A 24,172-nucleotide genomic window follows, 5' to 3' on the forward strand; every position below is an offset into this window, starting at 1 on the left:
AGTAGATATCAGCATTAACTAATTATTTGTCTACTGGCTGATAAGCATGTTAATTGTACTCAATGGATTAAAAATAATGGAAGACACAAGAGATTTGAACACAAGTGATTTATAAATACAATAACCAAACCTAACATTCTATACAAGCTAAACCTGGTTTTACAAAATTAAAGACTGTACTGTAAAATAAATATGTTAATACAAACATCACAAGTGTCATTTTAATACAAATATTCTAGCAAATAGCTCACACCCCAAGACAGGCATTGGAAGTCTCTAGGTTACTCTATGGATGACTTCATTGTGTGCCTCTGCCCCTTAAGCGTAATATGTTTCATATGTTATATCAACATCCATGCAAAAGAAAACTTGAGGGATGGGGAGGGTTGTGAAGACACATTAAAGAAAGTTTTCATCCTGATGCCATTAATATTCAGACAGATTGTGCACATTTTTGCAGAGTCCAGTGTTCACTCCTGCCGTTCCTCTGTCAATGAGAGGATGATAGGGCGACAAGTTACAGTTTAAAGTTGCGTTGCATAGACAGGTATTTTCTTTTGTTCCCTGAAGTTCAATGGCGCAAAGGACTCCAGAATCTCCATGATGCTTCTGTCTTTGGTTTCCGGCAACACCAAGAAAGTGAACACGGCCATAGAAAAGCAGTAAACCAAGAAGAAAATGAAGCAGAAAGGTCCCAGTGCTTCCTGTAAGAAGAAAAAAAAACTAATTACAACAAACAAGCCTCTAGTACAGGATCTGCTGGACATGATATAAAAGTAGACAGTCTTTGCTAGAATGGAAGAGTGTTCTGGTAAGCAGCAACAATGGGTTCCTTCACGGTTGTGTTTGTCAGCTATGAACATCGGTAGATTTTACCTTGTTATCTATCTCCACTATTGCCGTGCAGTTTAGTTTATATAAATTTTAAACACACATCCTACAAAGCCTATGATAGAATGCCTAGCTACCACAAGATTCTGCTTAATAGGCAAGATTCTTGCTTAAAAGCCCCAAAAGACGCTGCCATAGACTGTAACTATGCCTGATTTCAGCACATTTCTACAGTAGTACAAAGACTGACAATGTCCACAGGCCAATATGAAACTTATCGTAGAAAATGAAACTCTGGGATTATATAAGGGACTTTATATTGGATGAATCCAATTCCAGATGGGTATTCTGAAGAACCACCAAGGAAAGCTTTGGGAGAACCATGTTTGTTGGTTTACATAAATTGGTCCTTCTTGTAATTGTGTCTCCTACTCTTATTTAAAAGCTACTTGTCAGACTTACAAGACATTAAGACTTACCACAATGAAAGGGAAAACCAAGGACAAAACAAAGAGCCCAACCCAGTTCATGACACCAATTAAGCAGTAGGCAGCTGGTCTGTACGAGTGTATAAACATCTCAGTGGGGAGGACGCAATTTACGCCACCTGTAGAGCAGAAAAATACTGTTACAGATACCTACGCTCACATAGCTAACATATCACAACTACGTTTCTTACAAAAGAGTTTTTATGAGGATTGGTGACTTCTACTTAATAAGCATTAGTATTTATACAAATATGTATTTAGAATTTCTATATAAAACTTTTTATGTACTGACCTGGACCCAAGCCGTAGCTCAGCGTTAAGATGAATGTGAGTATGGAAGAGACATATGGGAACCAATAGAAGGAGTCCTGCAAGAAAAAAATAAATGTAAGCTCCCTTATACCAGTCTGATATCTCAATGCTCCTATAGCTTCTGTAGCTATTATAGAATAAATATAAACTAAGCTGTATAACATTTTGAACTATCATTTGTACTACACTTAACTCCATAAACTCTTAATCACACCTCCTAGTGCTTGAAAATACAATTACATGAAAATGTATTACTTGCGTTATATACATGAATTTAGTTTTAAACATGCCACCATAATACGGATATCAAATTACTGTGGGGAATTACCTGCAGAGAGAGGGTAGTAGTGAGCAGTGCCAGAGTCAATGCCAACATTCCATAGTTGGTCCAGAGTAGGAGCTTCCTGCCGAGACGATCAATGATAGATCCCTGCACATAGAAGGTATATAGTCCATGAGTGAGGATCACATGTGGGGTGAGATGTGTATGTGTAAATACATCCACACACAATAAAATACATACAGGTCCACTTGCATTTAGTTTGCATACAGTGACACTGAGAAAAATATGGGAAAGGGAAAAGTAGTTAAGGTGAGTCAGTGAGGTTTAAATAAATTGCTTCTGGTTAACATGATCTTACCATAGGAACCAATGGAATGTTCTGCTGGACAGACCACTCCACTAAAAATAAACATTTTTTGTACATAACTTTGAAATGTTCTAGAATATTAGTTTGGGAACAAAGAAATCAATAGAGTAACAAAGAAATCCTGAAAGCAATTTTCTGGAAAATGCCAATGATATGCTCTGAGGTCCTTTCTGACCTCAGAGCAAAAAGCCCTCTCCCATGTAAATTCTGAAAGAGACAGCCTTTTACGCAGTGACAGACAGATACTCACACAGAGTATTGAGGTTAGAATCTCGGTAAATCCAGTGCCCAGTGACATATATGGGATCTGAGTGGCTGGAATTCCCGCCTTCTGGAAGACATCATACGCATAGAAATAGACCTGAAATTGGAAGAAAAGAAAGATGTTTAGTCCTTCATACAAATTTATGGAGTCTCACAATTGCTGTGGACCTGTCACCTCTGCTACATTCAGAAAAGCCCTCTAAATGAATGTTAACTGTGTTATGTTTCACCTTCATTGCTAACCTAAAAATATAATCCCAAATTAATTCAAAAGGCATACAATGTTTATCTACCTTACAAATCTTGTAATGTCATATTTTAAACTTTGTGACATTATGTGAAGCATTCACTATAGAGAAAGACAGTACAATATCTACCTTATCTTTATGGAGTAGAGCAGTTTATGGTGGTAAAAAGATACAAAATATAAATCAATAAAAAAGATTGGGGAGCACAACACAGAAAAATTGCCCCATAAAATCAGTGGCATGTAATAATACATGATACATGTTTCTCCTCCAAGAGGTAACGCTGGGCATTTATTGAATTTCACTAAGATTTACGATTCCAATATAAAAATTCAGGAGTGTATGTTACCGCATTGATGCCGATGAGCTGGCAGGCTCCGCATATCAAGACCAGTGAGATCATCTGCCAGCGAACTGAGCGATCCCTCAAGAGATCCTTCACACTTTTTATCTGCTCCCCTTCTATTGCCTTCTTCTCTGCCAACATCTCATCCATTTCTGAACCGTGGTCACCTGGGCCCCATAACATCTGCATAGCTGGAAGAAAAATATATAATGAAGTTCTATCTACATACTTGTTTTGAAGAGATGCTAAAGGATGGCACAGAATGTGACTCTACATGAAAGCATTTAATCAAGAGGTGAATTTAATATAATATCATCAGTACATTTTGATAAGCACAAAGGGATTATGGTAGAAAAAGAACATATCCAAAGAACGGCACTCCTCAAGCCCTTTTTGGGTTGGCTAATCCCACATTAAGTCTACAAGATGAAGGGACCTTGTACTATAACTGCCTTTGTGTGTAATTTACATGGGCATGGTAACTTGGAAAAGTTACTCAACACAGATAAATCTGTTACCTTTAAGACAGCCATCTTTGTCACTCTTGTCAATAAGGAGGTACCGAGGAGATTCTGGAAAGAAGGGAAGTGTTGCTAACTGGATGAGTGCAGGGATGGCACTTGCAGACATTAGATAAGGCCACATTTCCTCTGCGCCCAGAAGCTCCCTAAAATAAAAACAAATATGAAATCATACAAAGCACAAATAGAGAGACACAAACCAAATAATGTATTTGCTTTTATAGTATGTGCTACTATAATTTGAATAAAGTAACTGCTTTCTGAAGTTTGATCGAATAATGTAATACTAAATGTTTAAGAGCAGTTGCTCTTAAATGTAACACTTTGTAATTATGCTGAATGGTTAAAAAAACATGGCTGTACAACCATTCCATTATCATTATGGCAACCACAGACAGAATGGTCAACAACAGGCTATTTTGTCCCAGTTTATTGTCTATGAGCTGTTGTGACACAACAGGTTAAACTCTTGGTACCATGTGCAGCTACACTTTAGCATAGATTATAGTAGGTTATTCTTAAATCCTTTTGTTTTCTTTGTATTATAAATCTCTCTTTTTCTTGCTTGTTAACTTGGAGGTGGAATGGGTCTTAGTTTCACCAAATATTACATTCATAGTTAAAACATAATTCAGCTGAAGTGTGACAAAGAAAGAGACGGCATCTAAAGTGTAATCTCAGTAATACAGCAAAATGAAATGAAGAGGTCAATCTAGAAGGCCAGCAATCACTGAAGAATGTCTCTTTTTACATACCTGAGTCCTACAACGAACCCCATCAATTTTCCAAATGCGATGAAGAAGCACACTGTTACCGTGACCATCCCACGCAGCCTCTGGGGGGCGCATTCCCCAATATACATTGTGTGGAGGTTTAAACTAACACCTGAAAAACATGCATAGAAGACTTGTATTAGGGTTTTAGCAGTAAAAATATGAACGTAGTGTATTTGATTCCCAATGTATTCTCTTTTCCTAAATATTGTGTGTCTAAAGTTTACAAAGCAAGAAACAGGATTGAGAGGCTGTCCTCGAGTGCTCTTTTCTTAGGACTGTTTGTAGCACAATGGAAAGATTATTTTAGTTTGAATGTTATTAACCAATAGCCAGATGAGTGTCTATGAGCTGTCCATGAGTGGTGATCTGGCTATTGCACCTCTTCCCGAGTTTTGTCTAAAGTCTGTCTTGTATAGTGGGCAATTACTCTCAAGGGATCCATGGATAAAGTGGATATAGAGGCAAAAGGTGATCATTGTTGACCTTATTTGCATGCACCTACCCAGAATCCCTTGTGGTTGTGGCAGCACCATGAGATTTCTGAGGGATAAACAAGGCTTCTGGCTTGTCTGGTGTCTGTAGATGAGTGTTTCATAATGCTTCTACTACTGTACCCTTATTAATATAGACACACTACTATAATTGATAGTCCCCCAATTGACCTGATTGCAATTGCCTGACAGCCCAGAAACAGCATCACATACCTGCATTAATGCCATACAGGAATCTTCCTAGTATTATCATCTCAAAAGAATTGGCAGTCCGACTTATCCCCATCAGCAGAGCTCCCAACAAAACAACCACATTGTTATACAGCTGAGTCTTCTTTCTGCAAGAGAGCGTAGAATAAACTTAATAGCTCCTGTTTAATATTTAGTGTAGTGATCATGGTGAACACTTTAGGGGTTATGTATGAAATGACAATAGCAACACATTAATTTATACTGTCATACTGGTCACAGAGAAGATGTTTGCATTACCACTTTTTGGTAGACAAATGAACATGGAGTGTAGATGTCATGTCACATACGTTTTTAACATGTTAAAAGCTTCTTTGATTCTATATTATACTCTGTTAAAATAAGTCCACCTAAAAGCGTTCAAACTTCTTGGACCACTATATGAAATAACAGATGACCATTACAATGAATCCCTGTTGTAAAGCTTGTTACAGTGTATTAGTCTTGAGAAAGTTAAGGAGAGCTGTGTAAAAACAGTGATTCTGGTCCAAGGTATAAAATGCTGTCTTATCATCGTAGTAATCAATGAAATGGTCCTGCTGATTGGATAATTATATTGGTTGCTATGGTGAGAAGACCACATTTGAAACGTTGCACTTTAATTTTATGCATAAACCCAACTATCTCTGTTGTGTAAAGTCCCTATAACCAAATCATGTACTGTACCTTCCAAATGTGACGGAGAGGTATCCAACTACCAGAGATCCAATCAAGCCTCCAATGCTGTAAACGGACACAATGAAAGACCACAAAAGCATGACTGTATCAGGGTTAAGAGTAGTCCCATATCGCTGATACCACGTGTTGTTGATAAATCCTTGGATGTGCTGAGGAAATATGAAAATTTTGAAAATAAGAAATTTGCAAATGGTGATATAAGGCAGCTTCCCCCATCATCTGATGCTAGTTCTGCATTGAGCTATTGTTACATCATTTTTCCAATTCTAAACAATAAATGGTCATTTGTGCCACATTTTCGGACTCATTGATCCCGCAGTGACAAGTCTTCCCATACTGGATCATGACCCTATACATTTTTTCAAAATCCAAAGTTTATTGGGTTTTTCAAAATTTTATACAGGATGGGGGAAGGAGGGGATGACCCTATACATTAGCAAGAATATATTTGCACAAAACTTGCTCCCTTATCCATATTTTTGGCACTGTGCATATTATTATGTACAAACAAATTTTATTTGTTTTTATGAAAACAAACATAGTTGAGGGTTATTATTATATTATATCCTCTCAAGCTTTGAGTTCTTTTCCTATGGCGAATTTGACTTTTTAAAGATAAGTTCAACAAAGCTTAATATTCAAAACGAATAATTTGGACAAAAGTCCAAAAATAATAACTTGCTATCATTATTTTGGCTCAATTACTACTTTCTCCTGGCAAAACCTACACAGGTTAGAGTGAGCCTGCCCATCAATGAGTAACTGTACACAGGCGGTAGACAAAAAAAATAAGATTACATAACTTACCTTTGCTGGAGAATTGATGAGCGTGATGTGTAACCCATACTGAAAAGTGCCTCCAATGCCCAAGATCAGGGTAAGAAATGCAAGGTTTGGGGTTAGTACCTGAAAATAAAGAATGGGAATGGGTTAGGTTTGATTGGACAACTTGTGTAAAGACTCACTCATAAATGAAGCCAATTGTCTTCAGCTGATAGGAAGTACCTTAAGGAAGTACCGCTAACTGAAATTAATTTAAGACCAAAGGTAATAGGAAAAAAGTAACACCTAGCTTACCCCAGTGGCAGGTTTATAGTCCATGGATAAAGGTAATATTCAGAAGACACAGAAATCCAGGGTTATAAAAGGTAAGCTGCCAGGAAAAAACCTCCCATTTTCTAGCTAAATTCTAACTCCTGGCTTCTGATTAGCTGCTTGTGTCATTTAAATGCGCACAAAATAAAACATGGCCACTCCTTAAGCACCATGTGATCACTACCCAGGGGATCTTTATTGTGCACCTCCTGAATCATTGTGAGAACCGGTAACCTCCAGTTAGGAAGACAACACAGACATGCCATGATCAGTAATTCATGTAAACTTTTCACAGCAAGCCATCTTGGCACCTACTTGGTACATGCAAAATAGAAAAATAGAAACCTAATAGATTCATTTAAATATTAAAGGACATGTGGTGTTTCCTTTTCACCATTCACTAATTATCCCTTTTCTGGTTTATATTTGGTTGTTAATAAGGAAGGACTTGAAAGTGTTTAGTAAGCAGAACGATTGTTGAGGCAAAATTCAAACAATGAATTTCAGATCAATCAACTCCTGTACTATAAGGTAACACGATTGCCCCTTTAACTAGGATGGCATTCAAATGATTACTTCCCTGCATGATAGGCCAACAACTTTTCTGCATCTAGGAGTAAGAAGACAAATGGATCCTGTGGTGGTTAAAGTGTGAGAGGAGATCTATTTCCCACCTTGGATTTTAATAAGCGTTGCTATCTCTGCAGAAATAGTGGCTTTTAAATGGGATATAATGCTGTGTTGGAGATGAGAAAGGTCCACTGTGTTGGACTTATAATAGATGGATTTGCCTTTAAGGTAACGTAAATAAAAGTTGGTGTCTAACCATTTCTATGATGTTTTTCTTTAATAAGCATTGGGTCCTAACCCAGACGCTGATTAGAAACATACAAAATGTCAAAATAAAAATTGATAAATCATAGACAGTGTATAGGTTTCTAGTTCTATTTCTTATGAATCCATAACAATTACAACTATTTAATAATGCACATGTTAAATTACTTATTGATTTATATAGTTCCATAATATTCTTCAGCATTGTGCAATGGGTAAAAGCAGGTAGAAGCTAAATTTACCAAGTTGTCTCATCATTCCTTCCAGATTAGGTTAGGTAGATCATGCTAGAAAGCAATCACTTGGAGCAAATATTACATCTGTCACTGTGGCATGCATTGCAAAATAGGACCAACGAAACATAAATACACAACGCTGGTACAATCCATTGTAGCTGAAAATTAAAAGCCGATCTGTTACATTTCTCAAATCTTGTACTTTACAGTTCTTAAATTGTGTAAAAATGCATTGAAATGTACTAGAACCCCATTTTATGTGTATCGCGTGTGATCAGCCATCCTGTGAGCTCAGGATCGGCATGATTATTTCTCCTCATTAATTTACGTCATTATCTGGGAAATATCAGTGTCTGACATTGAATAGCGTTTTTTGCCTCAGCCTCGTGGTTTCAGTGTAAATGGTCAGGCTTTCATGGTAAGAACATTTTTGCGGCTTTACGGTATTCCCTGACCTTATATGTGGACATCCATCCAAATATAACATTTAAAATCCCTGTTGGGATACCAGTGACATCCAGTAAGGGTAATATTTGGAAAATCTCCAGGCCATCTAATGTTGAAAGTCATCTCTACCCTGCTATTATATTGTGAATTGTTCTGTATTGGTTCTTGGAGTAATTGTGGATGAGGTGAGGAGAAGGGAGACAACTTCATGATTACAAAGGGATTACATTCAGGCACAGATCTATTTCCTTAGGTTAAAATCTTAAACTAAATATCTTGTTATAAATTTTGTTGATTGACACACAAAATGCACAAGCTAAAGGTTGAACAGTTAAGTCTATTTGCTAAAGAAAGTGTGTAGGAGAGATGACCATTTTTCATCATGAAGGTCCAGTCCCAGTGAAATTCTACTATAGGAAGAGATTCGCTGGCCCTATACAATGTATACTTAAATCAATGTATATGTATTTCTTCTAATCCATTTCACTGAGTAATATAGAGGGCCAGCTCAGCCCTCCTTGCTGAACAAACTCACTTTTGATAATGAAAAGTGAAATGAAGCAGTTGACTCCACAATACTCCTGGCAACTCTACTCAAATGAGCTTAGTTGCTTTTTAAATAGTACATTTTATATCAGGCCATCTGGAATCCAATTAGTGTATTCATTGACAAGATTAAAAAAAAAAAACGATTGCACAATCATTTAATTTTGACACAATGTGAATTTGTAGTGTTACAGTAATAGTGCAAGACATGGATTCTCCATACAGTCCCACAATCAGGCTCCATATGCAACATGCAATTAGTAATTTATGTACATCACAGAGTTTAGAATGGACGTGTTTGAAGGCAATATATTTTAATCATTCGTTGTTTATAAAAGGCGATAACAGTAATACATCACATAAAAGGAAAACAGGACACTTTATTTGTAATCACCACAGCTGATAGCATTTGCCCCTTGTGGGCACACAGTTTCTCATACAAATCCTCTACTCGGACTTAACAATGTAAAACTTGAACTAATAATAAATAGCCAATGAACGTTCAACTAAAGAATATATTGTCAGAACTTTTTAATGGGTTTTAATAAAAAAAAATAAGCTGCACCAGATTGCATATCATTATCTAACTGAAAGCAGTGAGCAACTCCTTTAATGACTACGACTTGTTTTGAGACATTTTAGTAGTTTAAAATGTTTGCCCGTACAATGTACACCCTTTACAGACCACCCTTACATATATGGTTAATTGCCACACTGCCAGATATCCATGAATCTTTAAAGGTTCAGTTATATAGTAACAAACGTGTCTAGCCAACTTCCCCAAAACAGTCAGTGATAACCTAATATTGTCAAGCTTGCCAAATACGAGATTGCAAAAAAATATTCACAAGCAGGAGTTGTATAGTTGGTTATACCTGGATTCTACATTTTTGGAAAATGCATTCAAATCCACATAGCATGTGACAGCAGAAAACAATACAACAGGCATGGCTATTACTAATTAATGTCTGTTACACATTTCAGGAAATATTTACTGATATAACCTAAACATTGTACAGTTTGGTGCCATCACCATGGGACAATAAATATGTTATATAAATAACTGGATCATGCACAATGAAAGAAATGCCAGACAAGGTTTGCACTCTTTGGTTGAATGCTGCCAGCCATTCCCTGATTATCACATGCTGGAGACTTCATATTTCAGAAGAGACAATACAAGATGACCACATACAGAGTTTCAAGTGCAATTAGATACTATGAATATATTCCTAATAACTTTTGGCTTAATGGATTGGAAGACAGGTAGTTGTAAATAAATTACTGTGAGAGGTACAGTCTTGGAGGCCTGAGGTGCACACTGGAAGTCATAACTAAAACTGGTTATTGGTACACAAGTCATTTTTAGGGCTCATAGCAGCAAAGGCAGGATAAATGGAGGTATCTTGTACCTCACCCGTTAACTCCCAATTAAATATAACATTTTCATTGGAAGATTTAGGATGAGTTTATAGTGCCTTGAGAACAAGAGGCCAGCACCAAACCTGTGCGTTTTATACATCACTGACGGATGACACAGAATGCACTGACGTCCAAATGTATGCCCCCTGTTTCCATTAAGGTTGTTGTCATAGCATTGTGGATTTGATCTCTTGAGGTCCATTCCAGGCAATTTTCCCTTCCTGTTTTTTGTCTCTGCTTTGTCTGAATTCCTCTGTGATCTCTAGAAGAGTTTTGCCTTTGGTCTCTGGCAAGAAGAATCCAACATACAGAGCAGTGGTGACACAAACGATGAGGAATGGGATGTAGCAGAAGTGACCAAGGCCTTGCTGAAATAGATAAAAACTTGGAATAGTCGATTCCTGGATTTGGGCTTTTAATAAACAAGCAAAGTTAAGAAAGTAGTTTAAGGAACATTAGGAAATAGGAAAAGAGAGGAAGTGTAAAATTATTTTTACAGAATATTGTAAAATGATTTGCTGTATAAGGAAAACATAGATATTGCCATGTTGGCTCATAAAATTAGAGCTCTCTGATGTCTTGGACACCTGACTGCATCAGTCAATCAATACTAAACAAATGATACCTCCTTAAAGGTATCGCAACACTAATAACGTAAAAAGTATGCGGATAGAGGATCAGTGCAACAATGCAGCAAGCAAATTTACAAATGAGAAGAATAAAGTAGGCAGGTTTCACTCACCACAATAAAAGGGAAAGCGAGTCCCATCACAAACAAATTGAGCCAAATAAGGGACCCACAGATCATGTAAGCAGCTGGACGTGCCATCTGGTCAAATATCTCGGCTGGCATGATGCCAGTAACCCCAGCTATGCAGTAAAAGGAGGACAAGATAACAGGTGACTGATGCAGGTATACACATTTCTTCTGTGAAGGTATGTCAAAAATAAAACTGTCGCAGAGAAGGAATCAGACCATTTACCAATGCAACACATTAAAACAAGTCGCAACTACCTCATGCCAAACTAGGGCCAATCAACTATAAAGGAAGAATAATTATCAGGTATTCTTGCAAATTGGAGTGTCTTGTTATGGGCCTTGGCAAGCACTGTAGGACCAAGAATTTCGTTCCAAACATCCATCAGGGTGAAGGCAAACTTTTTGTCCAGGATGTCCTGAGTGTCACGTAGGATAAATGTGTGCAAAACAATTTCATGCAACCACATGCAATAATTGCAGGGAACACTGAATCTGGGAAATAGAGATATGGACACTAGAAAATCTCGACACACATACCTGGACCGATTCCAAAACTCAGAATGTAGGCAAATATGCAGACCATGCTGAGATATGGCATCCAATGGACCCGCTCCTGAAAAAACATTGAAGAAGGTCCCATGGAAAAATAAATATATTTCTTTGAGCATTACATACAGTGTTTTATATATAGTAGTGTAGTATAGCACTGGAGAAAAGTTGGTTTTATTTAATGTGTTCCTGGAAGCTGCTATTGTATGCACACAAGCAGCATCTAACAAATGCAAATTATGTATGGTCGTCATATGGAAGCCATATATTGCCAAAAAGGCCAACATTGCGGCCATATTTTCAGCAATAAGTGGCTTTGCGGCTGACATTATCGGAGGACGACACCATCGCTCCTGGTCCGTGGTCTGGCTTTGAGTGTCAATACTAGAGCATTGTGAAGACAAAAGAAACAGCCTCCTGTGCACATGGAGGAAACCAGAAAGCAGGAACACCCATGGAAATGGTAAGTAACAAACTGCTTCATCTAACACTAGCTAGTTCAGCACATAACACTAGGTACCCTACTGCAGGGGTGTAACTAGAAACCACAGGGCCCTGGTTTGAAAATTGCCCAGAGACCCCCCAACTTCAATAGCTAGTCTGTGCCATCATTGCCCCTAAACAACTTGTCTGGCTTCTGCTGACAGGGGGGAGTCCAGGCTGTCAAAACACAGCCTAATCTCCCATGTAGTGACAGGGAGATGTCCCTGCCGCTGCAAGAAAGTCAGGACGTACATGTACATCCTGAAAGGCTTTACTGAATGCATTTTTGGATGTAATGTATGTCTAAGGGGTTAAAGGGGAACGTTTAGTCAAACTTTCAAAACTATTTTGCTATTTTCATTTTTAAAACAGTTCTAGTTTTTGCATAATGTTTTCAGGCCGCTTCATAATAACCATTTGTATGTTTAGACCGATCTACTAGACAAATACTTGTCTTTATCATACTTGCTATGATAAACAACAGAACAGTTTTTGCAGCAGGATGCTGACTTATGAAAGTCTTTGGAGGAACAGACTTCACTGCAATTGACATAAACAATCATCTTGGAGTGAAACCCAACCAAAATATCACATGACTGACACCAATAGCCTCCAGGTCTGCAAATAAAGGAAGTTTATTGTAACAAAAAGAGATGAAAAGTTTTTATAAATGCTAATCTACATTACTGAACATGGTTAAAATACCTGCTGAGACAAAGCAACCATGAAAACTACAGCCCAGACTGACATCATACTGTATCCTCCAATCACCAGCGCTCGGCGGCCAACACGGTCAATGAACAGAGTCTGGAATGAGATACAACCTAGAACACACATCACTTGAGCAATACCACGTGAACAATCAGATATCAACCCATGAATCAAATCACTATATGAAAAAAGTATTTCTACTTCTATTACAGAGACAATTGTATTGTGAGACCTCTTGGCCAAAACTGCTTACACAGGTAGCTGACGTAATCAGCTCACAGCTTCCAGTGCCAATCACAACATATGGGATTTTTTCATTGGGGATTCCAGCTTCCTGAAATATGTAGGATGCGTAGAAATACATCTAGGAGGGACAAAATAACATATGATAAAGAGAAGTGGCTAGAACAGAGCAAAGATGATTGTAGAGAGAAGCGATGACACGAGAAGAGGATGTGAGAATAGAGTGCAGGGAACATGCACAGTGATATCTAATAGAACAGTTACAACGTTAATGTAGTTAGAAACAAAGATGTAGAAAAAGAATGGATAAGGGGTAGATTGTCTCACCGAGTCATTCCCGCACAGTTGCATGGCACTGCTAAGCACCACAATAGCAAGCAGCTGCCACCTTAGTGATGGCTCTTGTATCAGTTCTAGGGGACTTTTGGGCTTCTGGCCTTCTGTGGCAGCCTGTTCAGCCAACATCTCCTCCATCTCACTGCTTAGGTCACAGTGGCCACGCAGCTGTTGCAACGCTGTAAAACATTCTGAGTTACTAAATGTCTGCATTTAATTATTTAGGTGTCTTTAGCATTCAGCGCCAAATCAGTGCAATCATTTTACATTCTCAATAAATCTGGTGATCCCACTGCAAGAGGAAGTGTTTTACAAAGAACATGTGTCTTTGAATAAAGCATACCGTATTTGCTCGATTATAAGACGACCCTGATTATAAGACGACCCCCCAAAATCTGAATATTAACTTAGGAAAAAAAGAAAAAGCCTGAATATAAGACGACCCTGAAGGAAAAAAGTTTTACCAGTAAATGTTAATTCATGTAAACTATTTTTTTTAATAAAAGCTATGATTGAGAAAAATATTTTTTTTGTTTTTATTTCCTTGTATTTTCCAACCTGCCCCCAGTTACGCACATCTGCCCCCAGGCTTGCCACACCAATATGGCACTGTGGCCCATGATATGCCTTTTAACCCTCTATATGCCACTGTGCCCCATGGTATGCCTTTTAACCCCCTATGTGCCACTCTGCCTCCAGAAATGCCTTATACCCCTATATCCCATTCTGGCATTTAGGGGGTTAAAATGCATATTATGGGGCAGAGTGGCATATAGGGAGGTATAAGGCATTCCAGGAGGCAGAGTGGCATTAAGGGAGTTAAAAGGCATTATATAGAGCACTCTGCCTCCAGAAATGCCTTATACCCCTATATGCCACTCTGCCATTTAGGGGGTTAAAAGGCATATTATGGGGCAGAGTGGCATATAGGGAGGTATAAGGCATTTCAGGAGGCAGAGTGCTCTATTAAATGCCCCCTTAACGCCACTCTGCCTCCTGAAATGCCTTATACCTCCCTATATGCCACTCTGCCCCATAATATGCCTTTTAACCCCCTAAGTGCCAGAGTGGCATATAGGGGTGTAAGGCATTCCAGAAATGCCCTACACACACACACACACACACACACACACACACACACACACACACACACACACTTACTTACTTACCGGTGCTTCCAATTTCCTGCTGTATTGCCGGGGCAGCGGGTTGACGTCTCATTCCGCGGCAGCCGGGAGGAGGTGGAGTTGGCAGCGGGGGTTTGTATGCGTCCGTCGCAAATACCTTCCCCGGCTGTCAGCGATCAGGAACTCTGGAACTCTGATCTCTGACAGTCGGGGAAGGTATTTGCGACGGACGCATACAAACCCCCGCTGCCAACTTCACCTCCGGAAGCACCGGTAAGTGCGTGCGTGCGTGCGTGCGGGGGGGGGGGCGACGATAGGAGGATCCAGGTCCCCTGCAGCGGTGCGGGGGATCTGGATCTTAGTCTCCTAATCAGACCTCTATTTGAGGTCTGATTAGAAGACGACCCCGATTATAAGACGAGGGGTATTTTTCAGAGCATTTGCTCTGAAAAAAACCTCGTCTTATAATCGAGCAAATACGGTAAATATAAAACATCAGGCAGGAGTGATGACAAGATGTAATTTAAAGGGTAACCACAAGCTGATGCTGACAACCAGGATACAAACTGTTCATGCACATATATACGGTGCTGGTAAACTTTATAATCTATCATCATATAATGCACTATGGTATAGCTACAATGTAAGCCTCACAGATATAAAGAGTTAATGTCTTGTTTATGTTCTTTATACAATATAAGGAAACCTCCAGACATGATTTAATGAAGTAATGAAGTAACATAGTAAGATAATTCCCAGTTCCATTCTCAGATAAGCAGATTGGGTGCACCAGTGGGTTCCTGGCTACCACTTTAATTTTACACCACAGTAATGTCCCATTCCTCACCAGAGATGCAGGAGTCCTTATCCTTTAAGTCAATTAACAAATATCTAGGGCTCTCGGGAACCCATGGAAGAACCACAAGCTGCAGGATGCCAGGAACAGCATTACTTGCCAACAGCAGAGGCCAGGACTCCTCGCCTCCCAGGATCTCCCTAAGGTAGGAAGGAAAGAACACTTTTGGTGAAGCAGTCTACTGAAACAGTTTGAAAACAAACCAATGTCTCCAGAGGTCTCAGATTAAGTGAACGCACCCATTACATTTATTTATATAGTACCAACAGATTTCGTAGCACTGTTACAACAAAGTCAATAAAATAATTTAAAATCCCACACAATAAAAAACTGATACAAAATGAGAAGAAGGCCCTACTCTTGCAAGCTCACCCAACAAGGCTTGTGAGCAGTGGCTTAACTACAGGGATCTCAGGGTTTGCAGCGGGGCCCAACTCTACCAAGCGAACCATGCAATCACTTGTTCCTGTCTCCTTGTGCCGGTTCAAAATTCTTCAGAAAAAAGCACTTCCAACCTGGACTGTCATCGTCTGTCCCATCATTGCCCCTTGAACTCTCTCCAACATGTGAGCATGGACTCCTATGTATAAGTGTAAGTGTGTGAGCATGAATGTGCATGTGTATCTGAGGATGTATGATGTGTGTTAGAATGAGTAGTGTGAGAGTGAGTGGTGGCATATACAATGGTGGGGCAATGATGGCACAGAGAAGTTGTTTGGGGCAAAAATTGCACAGATAAGTTGCTGAACAGCTGGGGAAAAGATGGGACAGAAAGGGTGTTTGGGAGTTAGGATGACACTGGTAAGCTGCTTGGGGTAAAGGTGGCACTCACAATCTGGGGCAAAGGTGGCAATGTGGAACATGTTGATTGGTGAAGTTGGGGGCCACAGGGCAATTTTTGCACTGGGGCCCTGTCGTTTCTAAATACTCCCCTGCTTGTGAGCATACAAATGTGTACATTCATTCTAAGTATTCCTGCTGGTGACTAGGTGGAACCTTGCCAACACTCTATACTTGCTAATAGCATTTAAGCCTGTGCAAAAAACATATGTGCTGATGTCAAGGCAAGAGCTGTTGCATAGCTAATATGAATTCAGGCATTAATGAAAAAAATAATAATTAAAAGCTAACATTAATTGATTCCCTAGGATTAACACATCTTTTGTTGGTCTCCACCTTAACAGATAAGTAACTGAAGGCAGTTGTTTTCAAGATAGTTAATCTAAGAGTCTAAGAACATAGTTTATGCTAAACAAGGATACATTACAGTCTAGTCCACACTCTGTCTCTTACCTGAGTCCCACCACTTGTCCCATCACCAGCCCCAGCGCAGTAAAAACTGCAGAAGACAAAGCTACTGTCCCCCGAAGCTTCTTAGGAGCACTCTCTCCCAGATACATAGGCTGAATGTTCATGCTGACTCCTAGACAAGAAGATCTTTTATGAGACATTGCTGTTTCACACAAGTTTCCAAGAGTATACCAATACACCAAAGAAAAGAAAAACTAGAAAACAAACAGCACTAATCAATGTATTTCACAGAGCATTATAAACATTCCTATAGAACATAGAAGCATAAAGCTTGACGACAGATGCCCATTTGTTTCATGCTGTAAATAATCAGTCCTTGGTCTTGCTCTAGATTCAAGATATCCATATGCCTATACCATGTTTAAATTGCATTACTTTATTAGCCTCTACCCTATGTATTTAAGTGTTTCTCTCATATAAATGTTTGTGTAGTTTCTAGAAGGCAGGCAGTTTTTGGTGACTCACTTTGTGACACTCTTCTTCTAAAAGTTTCCTAACATTTAGCATGTCACAATTTATAAATTAGTGCAGAACATAATCTATGCTATATCACCCTGCACAGCTGTCTGGTACATATTGCAGCAAACATTAACTATAGGCCAAGGGTATGTTTCAGGATGAGATGCTGATGGCCTCCAAATCACGGCTCATCTTAGGACATCTAATGACCTTGCACTACTTTTGAAAAAAAAGAAGCCCTACCTCTGTCTACCTAGTTTGCAATCATTTGGTTTACATAAGACATATATTTGACGGATAAATTGTACATTTTGATACCTCATACTCTTACCAGAATTGATCCCAGCAAGTATCCTGCCCAGCACAATCATCTCAAAGGATCTTGCAGCCCGGCTGAACCCACACAAGATTGCCGATAGCATTATGAAGGAATTGTTAAGAAGCAGAGACTTCTTCCTTCAGATACAAGTGGAAATCTCATATAGTATAAAATACACAATATTCTGTCAAAAAAGCAGACAACTTCACAGTGTGCAACACTTTTAGAAATTCTGCCGAAGACTACAAAGCAAGTGCCCACAAACGAAATGGGAGATATTTGCGGGCCTGGGTTAAAACAATTAATGTGTGTGGACAGCAGATGATACGTCACCGTTGTGTGTTCATTGATTGATGCCCTTATTAATGCCTATTGGCTAAACAGACCTTGATCATATTTACTTGAAGCTGGTTCACAATGCCCCCCCTGACTTTGTTTTTGAAAGTCTACTGATTATTTTTTAATATTATAACAATGGGGATCTCCCGAAAAGAACAACATAATTTGATACTACATTCGTAACCTTTACACCAAGGCTACCTAACAGGCAGATATCAAGCTGTTATTGAACTACAGGGGCCATGATTTTGGGCTGATTGCTGTTCATAAGAAACACAGGAGTAACAGAACAGATACAAATGGCTTCTTGGATCAATGGAACACTGCAAGACAAAAATAATGGCGTCCCATTTAACCACGTTCCAGAACAATCCATATTGTTCAAGTCAAACAGCTCTACATGCAGTATTTTTTGAAGAGCTCTAATTGTTGCAAACCATTTACTTCTCCTATGTGTTTTTTTTTTTTGCATTTTTGCAAAGAAAAACTTATTGTTTTACAGTATGAAATGTAGAAATACATTAGCCCCCCTGTGATTACAAGGTTTTTTCCTTCCAGTTTTTTATTATTTATATTATTAAAAATAAAATATTGAAAAGACAGAAACAAAATACCTTCCAAGTCTTATAGCCAACGGGCCTGCCAGCAGTGCTCCCAGGAACCCACCTAGAGGGTACACAGACACCACAAGAGACCAGATCAAAGTGATAACCCAACTCTGCAGCTCCACGCCAGTGCGCTCTAGCCATGTCTGGTTCACAAATTTCTGGATGTGCTACAGAAGATAGGAGGTAGTGGGAAGAGGAAAGTGAACTACTAGAAGTGTCCCTCGTTTGTCCCTAACTTGGAGTCTTTAAAAAAAAAAAACTCTGCATGCATGTATTAAAATGAAATGTACATGTGTATTTAAACTGCAGTAAATGTGCTTATACATTTATTTTGACATAAAGCGTTTGTTCCTTTCCTACACTACTGACATTTCCATGTCTACGGACGGGGTGCACAACTCCAGCTCTTGAGGGACGCAACAGGGCAATAATTCTGTAAATACATGCCTAAAAATTGTGTTTCTAATTTAAATGCTTATGGTTGGATGATAAAAATGGAAAATTCTCCGTCTGGAGAAAAGTGGTAAGCAAAGTAACTCAGAATTCTGTCCTGAGCTTGATGGGTTTTTTGCCACTCACTTATTAGGTATCTAGTAAGTGAGTGTCACTTTGGATGGGCTGGGTAAAATAGAAAGTGTGCCCAGCTCATCTTGCCGCTTAAAATGTTGGAGGAGGTATGTGTTAGTCATATATTAAGATCCAGACACAATAGAGAGTTATATGACATAAAAAGGAAACGGTGCTTCAAGAGTATAGTACAAAGACAAACCGCGCACAAGCACAGCGGTGAATGGTTAACAAGATTTATTTTACCACTTAGATATTGTCTACAATGACTACTCACCATGGTGGGTGCATTGATGATAGTGAGATTGTATCCATACTGAAATGTCCCCCCAATCCCTGCGGCACACATCATTAACAGGAGCACACGACCCTATAAGCGACACACGATAGGCATGAAGGTGTGAAAGAACACACTATACATTAGATTACTGTTGTCCACCTGCGCGCGCACACACACACACACTAATCTGGGGATTAGCTGGGAAGCCCAGAGATATTATTGAGTGATATTATTGGGGGGTTAAAATAGCACACAAAAAATAGACGACTTGTTTCAAATGATAGATAGACAGGTAGACAGACAGTTATTTTCAATTGGGGAATGCTATTGGCTCTGCCAGCCTTCCTTGTATTACCAAAAGCCAAAATATCGCACAGGAATGAAATAATGATCTTTAATAATGAAATTACATTAGAGGTGCACAGAAGGCGAACACCTCGCTCCACACCAACGCATTATTTTGCAGACAAACCGTATTTACATTGCGGTAACAAATATTGCCCCGCCCACTTGAAAGTCCCGAAGCTACCCGCAGCACCCGCCTCTCGCCTCGTGACGTCACGGGCGCATGTTCTCTTTCCCTAGGATTTTGGGGCATGCAAAGAGCATGTGTTTTCTCACCTGGGTCCGGGAGGTGCCGCGCCCGACGGGCTCCTCCTCGCCATCATTATCACTCATCCGAAGGTGAGGTACTAGTAACCGGAGCAGCCCGGGAAACGACACGAGCAGCTGGCGGTGCGACACTTGTGCCCCCCCCTTCCAGTACAAACACGACCTGTGACCTTGCGTCACCTTCAGACCTGAACTCAGTGGGAAGCTTTTACTCAATGAAACGGAGGCCGCTACGACGTCACCTACACCCGGCAAATGTGTGGAGAATGACGATCATGCGCGGCCACGCGTTCTGGGTCTCGCGCCATAGAGTGCAGGGGAAACCTGGCACCTGCTTGGGTCTCTTCCATTCATTACAGAAGCTGCTCTAGCCCTCCCTCACAGCGTTAGTTGTATGCTTCAGCCGCAGGGGCACACCAGCCATCGTATGCCCTTTAATACATATGGTAGTAAATGACTCTTTTAACCTTTCCCTTATTGCAGAATCCCCCCATATGTATTTACCTTGTCCCCAGCTATTGGCTGTACTCTAAGTGTATTGTCTGCCCTCAGTGTACTTGGCACTGCACAGTAACATTTAACACTATAACCACTGTTACAAAGAATTTCTGATACTGAGAGACAAACAGATCAGATTCCTCTAATTATCTGTTTTACGCATCACTATGTTACTGGGGCACATCTCTGGGCTTATTCCATGGGACAAAAGTTACCAACCTACAACTTTAGAGGTACCGTTCCCAATAACCCAGCCAGATAGCACTGTGCTCTCCTACTTTGGTTTAAATTCACTATGGCTTAAATACAGATTTCCCTACGGCCACCAAAAGATAACTTGGAGATGCCTACTGCCTAAGTTTTATTTTGGAAGTGGTCTGCACAAGGAAAAACCTTGAATATTGTGTTAATGATCACGTGCAATCATTTATTTCAGACCACAAAGCATGTTCTTATTTGAAACGTACAGAAGGATGCCAGGACATCTCCTTTGCATTTATTTATTGGTATATTACGGTAGCCTCTTGCTCAAATGGAGAGGGGACTGTGACATGAGACCTGCTGGGTACAGTGGTATAATTAGTAAAATATTGTGTTGTGACCAGCTGCTTTTAAATGTAATATTAAAATGCCCATGTCCTACAGTAAAACGTTAGCCGTGAATTCCCTGTAAAATTAGAAGGGTGCATTTCCAATTGTTATCTTGCATCTAATACCGACGTTCGCGCCACATAGATATCATTTACACCATTATCCAAATCTCATTCATTCATACCCGCAAATCTAGATTCCAGGTATGTCCATAGAAATCTTAAAAAACCATTGATTCTTACCATTTCCCCATCCTTGTTCATTATCTGGTCCGCACATGAATTCCGTAGTCTTGTGCCCGGTCTACAAGAGTGGGAGTGTTATAATCCTCATATCAAGGAATAATAGAATCTAATCCTCATGTCAAAGAATGTGTGTCTGTAATGGATAACTAAAGATCATGCGGATTGTGAGAATGATAGAATGGTGAATAAAGGCAAACATTAGTCCATGCTTTTCAAACCTTAACTTTATGAGAAACTCGTATGAATAGGTAACTTTATATCCTGTTACTGTTTCACGATGGTGCTCACAGGAGGGTGAAATGTAATCAGTTTTTGATTATTCACTATTCTGACGTCAATTCAGGCTTGTGCTGTCCCTTAGGGCCGGAAGCCAGGCTAACAAAGGCAATTGCACTGGCAATTTTTATTGACCCTGGATGGTAGGACGGCAGTGGGGTCATGTAAGCTGTGGGTGAAGTAAAGAGTAAGTGAGGTATAGGGGTATGGGATGGTGTGTGTATGTTTCTATGTTAGAGTGAGAGTGTATAAGTGTGCGTGTGTGCCTCAGTTACTGAGAGAGAGAGAGAGAGAGTGTGTGTGTGTGTGTGTGTGTGTGTGTGTGTGTGTGTGTGTGTGTGTGTGTGTGTGTGTGTGTGTGTGTGTGTGTGTGTGTGTGTGTGTGTGTGTGTGTGTGTGTGTGTGTGTGTGTGTGTGTGTGTGTGTGTGTGTGTGTGTGTGTGTGTGTGTGTGTGTGTGTGTGTGTGTGTGTGTGTGGCAAATGGGCCTCTTTTGCTGTACCTGCCCCCCCTGCCTGGTCAGAAGATGCTAACTTTCCCCTGGGATGAACTGCCTGTAAATCACACTGGGAAACCAGGAACAGAGACACTAATGCAAATCTTTATGTACAATTTCGTTTGAGCAACAAAAACCTACTTAAAAACATACATTGGTCAGTGTCCCCCAATAATATCAGAAAATTAAGCGAGAGTTCCCCTTTAAATTTAATTAAAGAATATGTTTTTAAGCTTTCTGGAACCAAATGCTGGAGGACAGACAAATAGAAAGACCTTTTCAGTGTCTGTCCATGTTTTTATGTATACTTGAAGGAGAACATGCATGTAGGCACGGCTACCAGGAAATGACTGTGCTTACACGTGTATCCAATACATAACATTGGCAGCCATTGTAAACATATTTTCTGAGAACCATTGGTCAACCATCTACACAATAGATCCTTGTTATTTTTTGATGTATTTGAATTCACACTCCCCATTCTGTCTTTGCGACACTAACATGTCAATCCCATGTACTTCCTTTGCTAACAACCCAATTAGCAACCCATTTCATTTCCGGTCTTACAGTTACCTTTCTTCTTAACAAGTCATTTATTTTAAACCAATAAGCAATAGACCAGTATATGCTAATTATCCTTAGTCATAACCATTCCTCCTTCATTTACACATGGCTGGTGTCAGTCTTTATGTTGTCTGTTCCTTAGTAAAAACAATCTTCCACGTGTGTCCCCCTCCTTCCAGCATGCTCGTTTTTGCAATTATCGTTTCCACAGTTCCACCATAATCACTACCTCAAAACCTGTTATACAGGGTATGCCTCGATTATTTTTGTTTCAGTTATGTCCTGCTTACCCAGAGTACAATGCTGTGGAACATGATAGCCTTATATAAATCAATAAATAATAATAAGTAGGAGGAGGCACTCCTGTAGCATCTGACTTCCATCTGGATACAAGTACATCCACCAGGAACCTAGATTTGCAAGTTTACAAATAACTCACACCGTGCCTTTGGTCATGCATTACAATCCCTAAAAAAAAAAAGCAAAAGGCTCTAACTCCTGCCTGTTCATTGTAATTGAATTGTTGGTTGGTGATTGGTACTCGGCTGTTTAAATGTGAATGCAAGATGTTTACTATGCAGCGATTTGGCTAACATTGCAGGGTGCTGTCCTTTTATGCACTCATCTGTGTTTGAGATTGAACTGGTTAAGGGCAGTACACTTCAAGAATATTACATGACGCAGGGAACTTATTTGCAGGACAAAGAAATGACCTCTGTATAGGGGTATTGCAGGACAGACTATCAGAGCATTAACAGCTGTTCAAAGTCCACCATACAATTCCACAAAATGTTTTTATTTCTTGCAACACATCCGGGGAGGGAGATGTAACTGATTACCAATAAAATAAACATTAAGATTTGCTTTAGCAGCTGTTCTGGACTTTTAATTCTACTGGAAATCTAATACAACTTTGTCTTGAAGACTGTCGTAACAGGGCCTAATCGGTCTAGAACAGTGTTACCGAATAGCAAGTACCTTCAAATATATTGACATATGCAACAGTCTCTGAGCCATCCATGTGAGGGTGCTGGAGTTGTTTACCTTAAAAAGTTTTTTTTTTAATTGACCTTGTAGTACCAGTCTTGTTTCAGAGGCACTTTTTTTAAATTTAAAAAAAAAACAAACATTTTTTGGATGGAACTGGCTAAATATTGGCATGGTCCAATTCTGCTACGATTCTTGTACTCTACATGAACAAAATTTAATTCCTACTGATCTCCCAAATCCTTTCTGATGCAAGCATTAATTTGTCATCTAAAACAAGGCAATGTGTAAACCTCAATCATCTTTTGTGAATCCTGATTAATAGTTAATGTAGAGAGATTGTTTAAAGGCCTGCTCAGCACTTCAACCATTCAAACATTTTGAATGTTATCACCAATAATGAAGCTTGATGGTCAGGAATATTAAGGTACAGGCATCTCGAACAGCATTTCAAGAATGTAGCGTAGGCGGCAACCCTATAATAATCCTCAAAAATAATATTGTATGTTTAAAAATAATAAG

At 39.4% G+C, this 24,172-nt stretch overlaps 2 protein-coding genes across 2 annotated transcripts; both read right to left on the reverse strand.

Annotated features, from left to right (window-relative positions):
• Window positions 1-524: 524 nt before the first annotated feature.
• On the reverse strand, window positions 525-6,955 carry LOC128470924 (solute carrier family 2, facilitated glucose transporter member 11-like). The gene is made up of 12 exons (XM_053452808.1): window positions 6,932-6,955; window positions 6,662-6,760; window positions 5,843-6,003; window positions 5,141-5,265; window positions 4,416-4,545; window positions 3,658-3,806; window positions 3,143-3,330; window positions 2,532-2,642; window positions 1,960-2,061; window positions 1,612-1,687; window positions 1,311-1,438; window positions 525-704 (listed from the first exon to the last, which is right to left on the reverse strand). The coding sequence occupies exons 1-12, from the start codon at window positions 6,953-6,955 to the stop codon at window positions 525-527; spliced, it is 1,473 nt and encodes a 490-aa protein (XP_053308783.1).
• A 3,452-nt stretch (window positions 6,956-10,407) lies between these two features.
• On the reverse strand, window positions 10,408-20,159 carry LOC128501212 (solute carrier family 2, facilitated glucose transporter member 11-like). Its single transcript, XM_053470616.1, has 12 exons — window positions 20,004-20,159; window positions 19,380-19,472; window positions 18,542-18,702; window positions 17,601-17,725; window positions 16,793-16,922; window positions 15,491-15,639; window positions 13,508-13,695; window positions 13,191-13,301; window positions 12,932-13,033; window positions 11,732-11,807; window positions 11,177-11,304; window positions 10,408-10,802 (listed from the first exon to the last, which is right to left on the reverse strand). The coding sequence occupies exons 1-12, from the start codon at window positions 20,058-20,060 to the stop codon at window positions 10,602-10,604; spliced, it is 1,521 nt and encodes a 506-aa protein (XP_053326591.1). The 5' UTR covers window positions 20,061-20,159; the 3' UTR covers window positions 10,408-10,601.
• Window positions 20,160-24,172: the final 4,013 nt, after the last annotated feature.

This window comes from Spea bombifrons, chromosome 1 (genome assembly GCF_027358695.1).
Source record: "Spea bombifrons isolate aSpeBom1 chromosome 1, aSpeBom1.2.pri, whole genome shotgun sequence".
In the NCBI taxonomy this organism is placed as follows: Eukaryota; Metazoa; Chordata; class Amphibia; order Anura; family Pelobatidae; genus Spea; species Spea bombifrons.

Excerpts from the sequence above, each read along its gene's own strand:
- LOC128470924 (XM_053452808.1), bottom strand. The coding sequence starts at position 6,955 with ATGGACTATAAACCTGCCACTGGG. Across the intron at positions 3,331-3,657 it reads CAAAGATGGCTGTCTTAAAG|CTATGCAGATGTTATGGGGC; the intron begins GTAACAGATTTA and ends TTTTTCTTCCAG. Across the intron at positions 1,439-1,611 it reads GAGCTACGGCTTGGGTCCAG|GTGGCGTAAATTGCGTCCTC; the intron begins GTCAGTACATAA and ends TCTGCTCTACAG.
- LOC128501212 (XM_053470616.1), bottom strand. The coding sequence starts at position 20,060 with ATGAGTGATAATGATGGCGAGGAGGAGCCCGTCGGGCGCGGCACCTCC. Across the intron at positions 16,923-17,600 it reads ACTTGCTGGGATCAATTCTG|GAGTCAGCATGAACATTCAG; the intron begins GTAAGAGTATGA and ends CTTCTTGTCTAG. Across the intron at positions 13,696-15,490 it reads TAAGGACTCCTGCATCTCTG|CGTTGCAACAGCTGCGTGGC; the intron begins GTGAGGAATGGG and ends AATGTTTTACAG.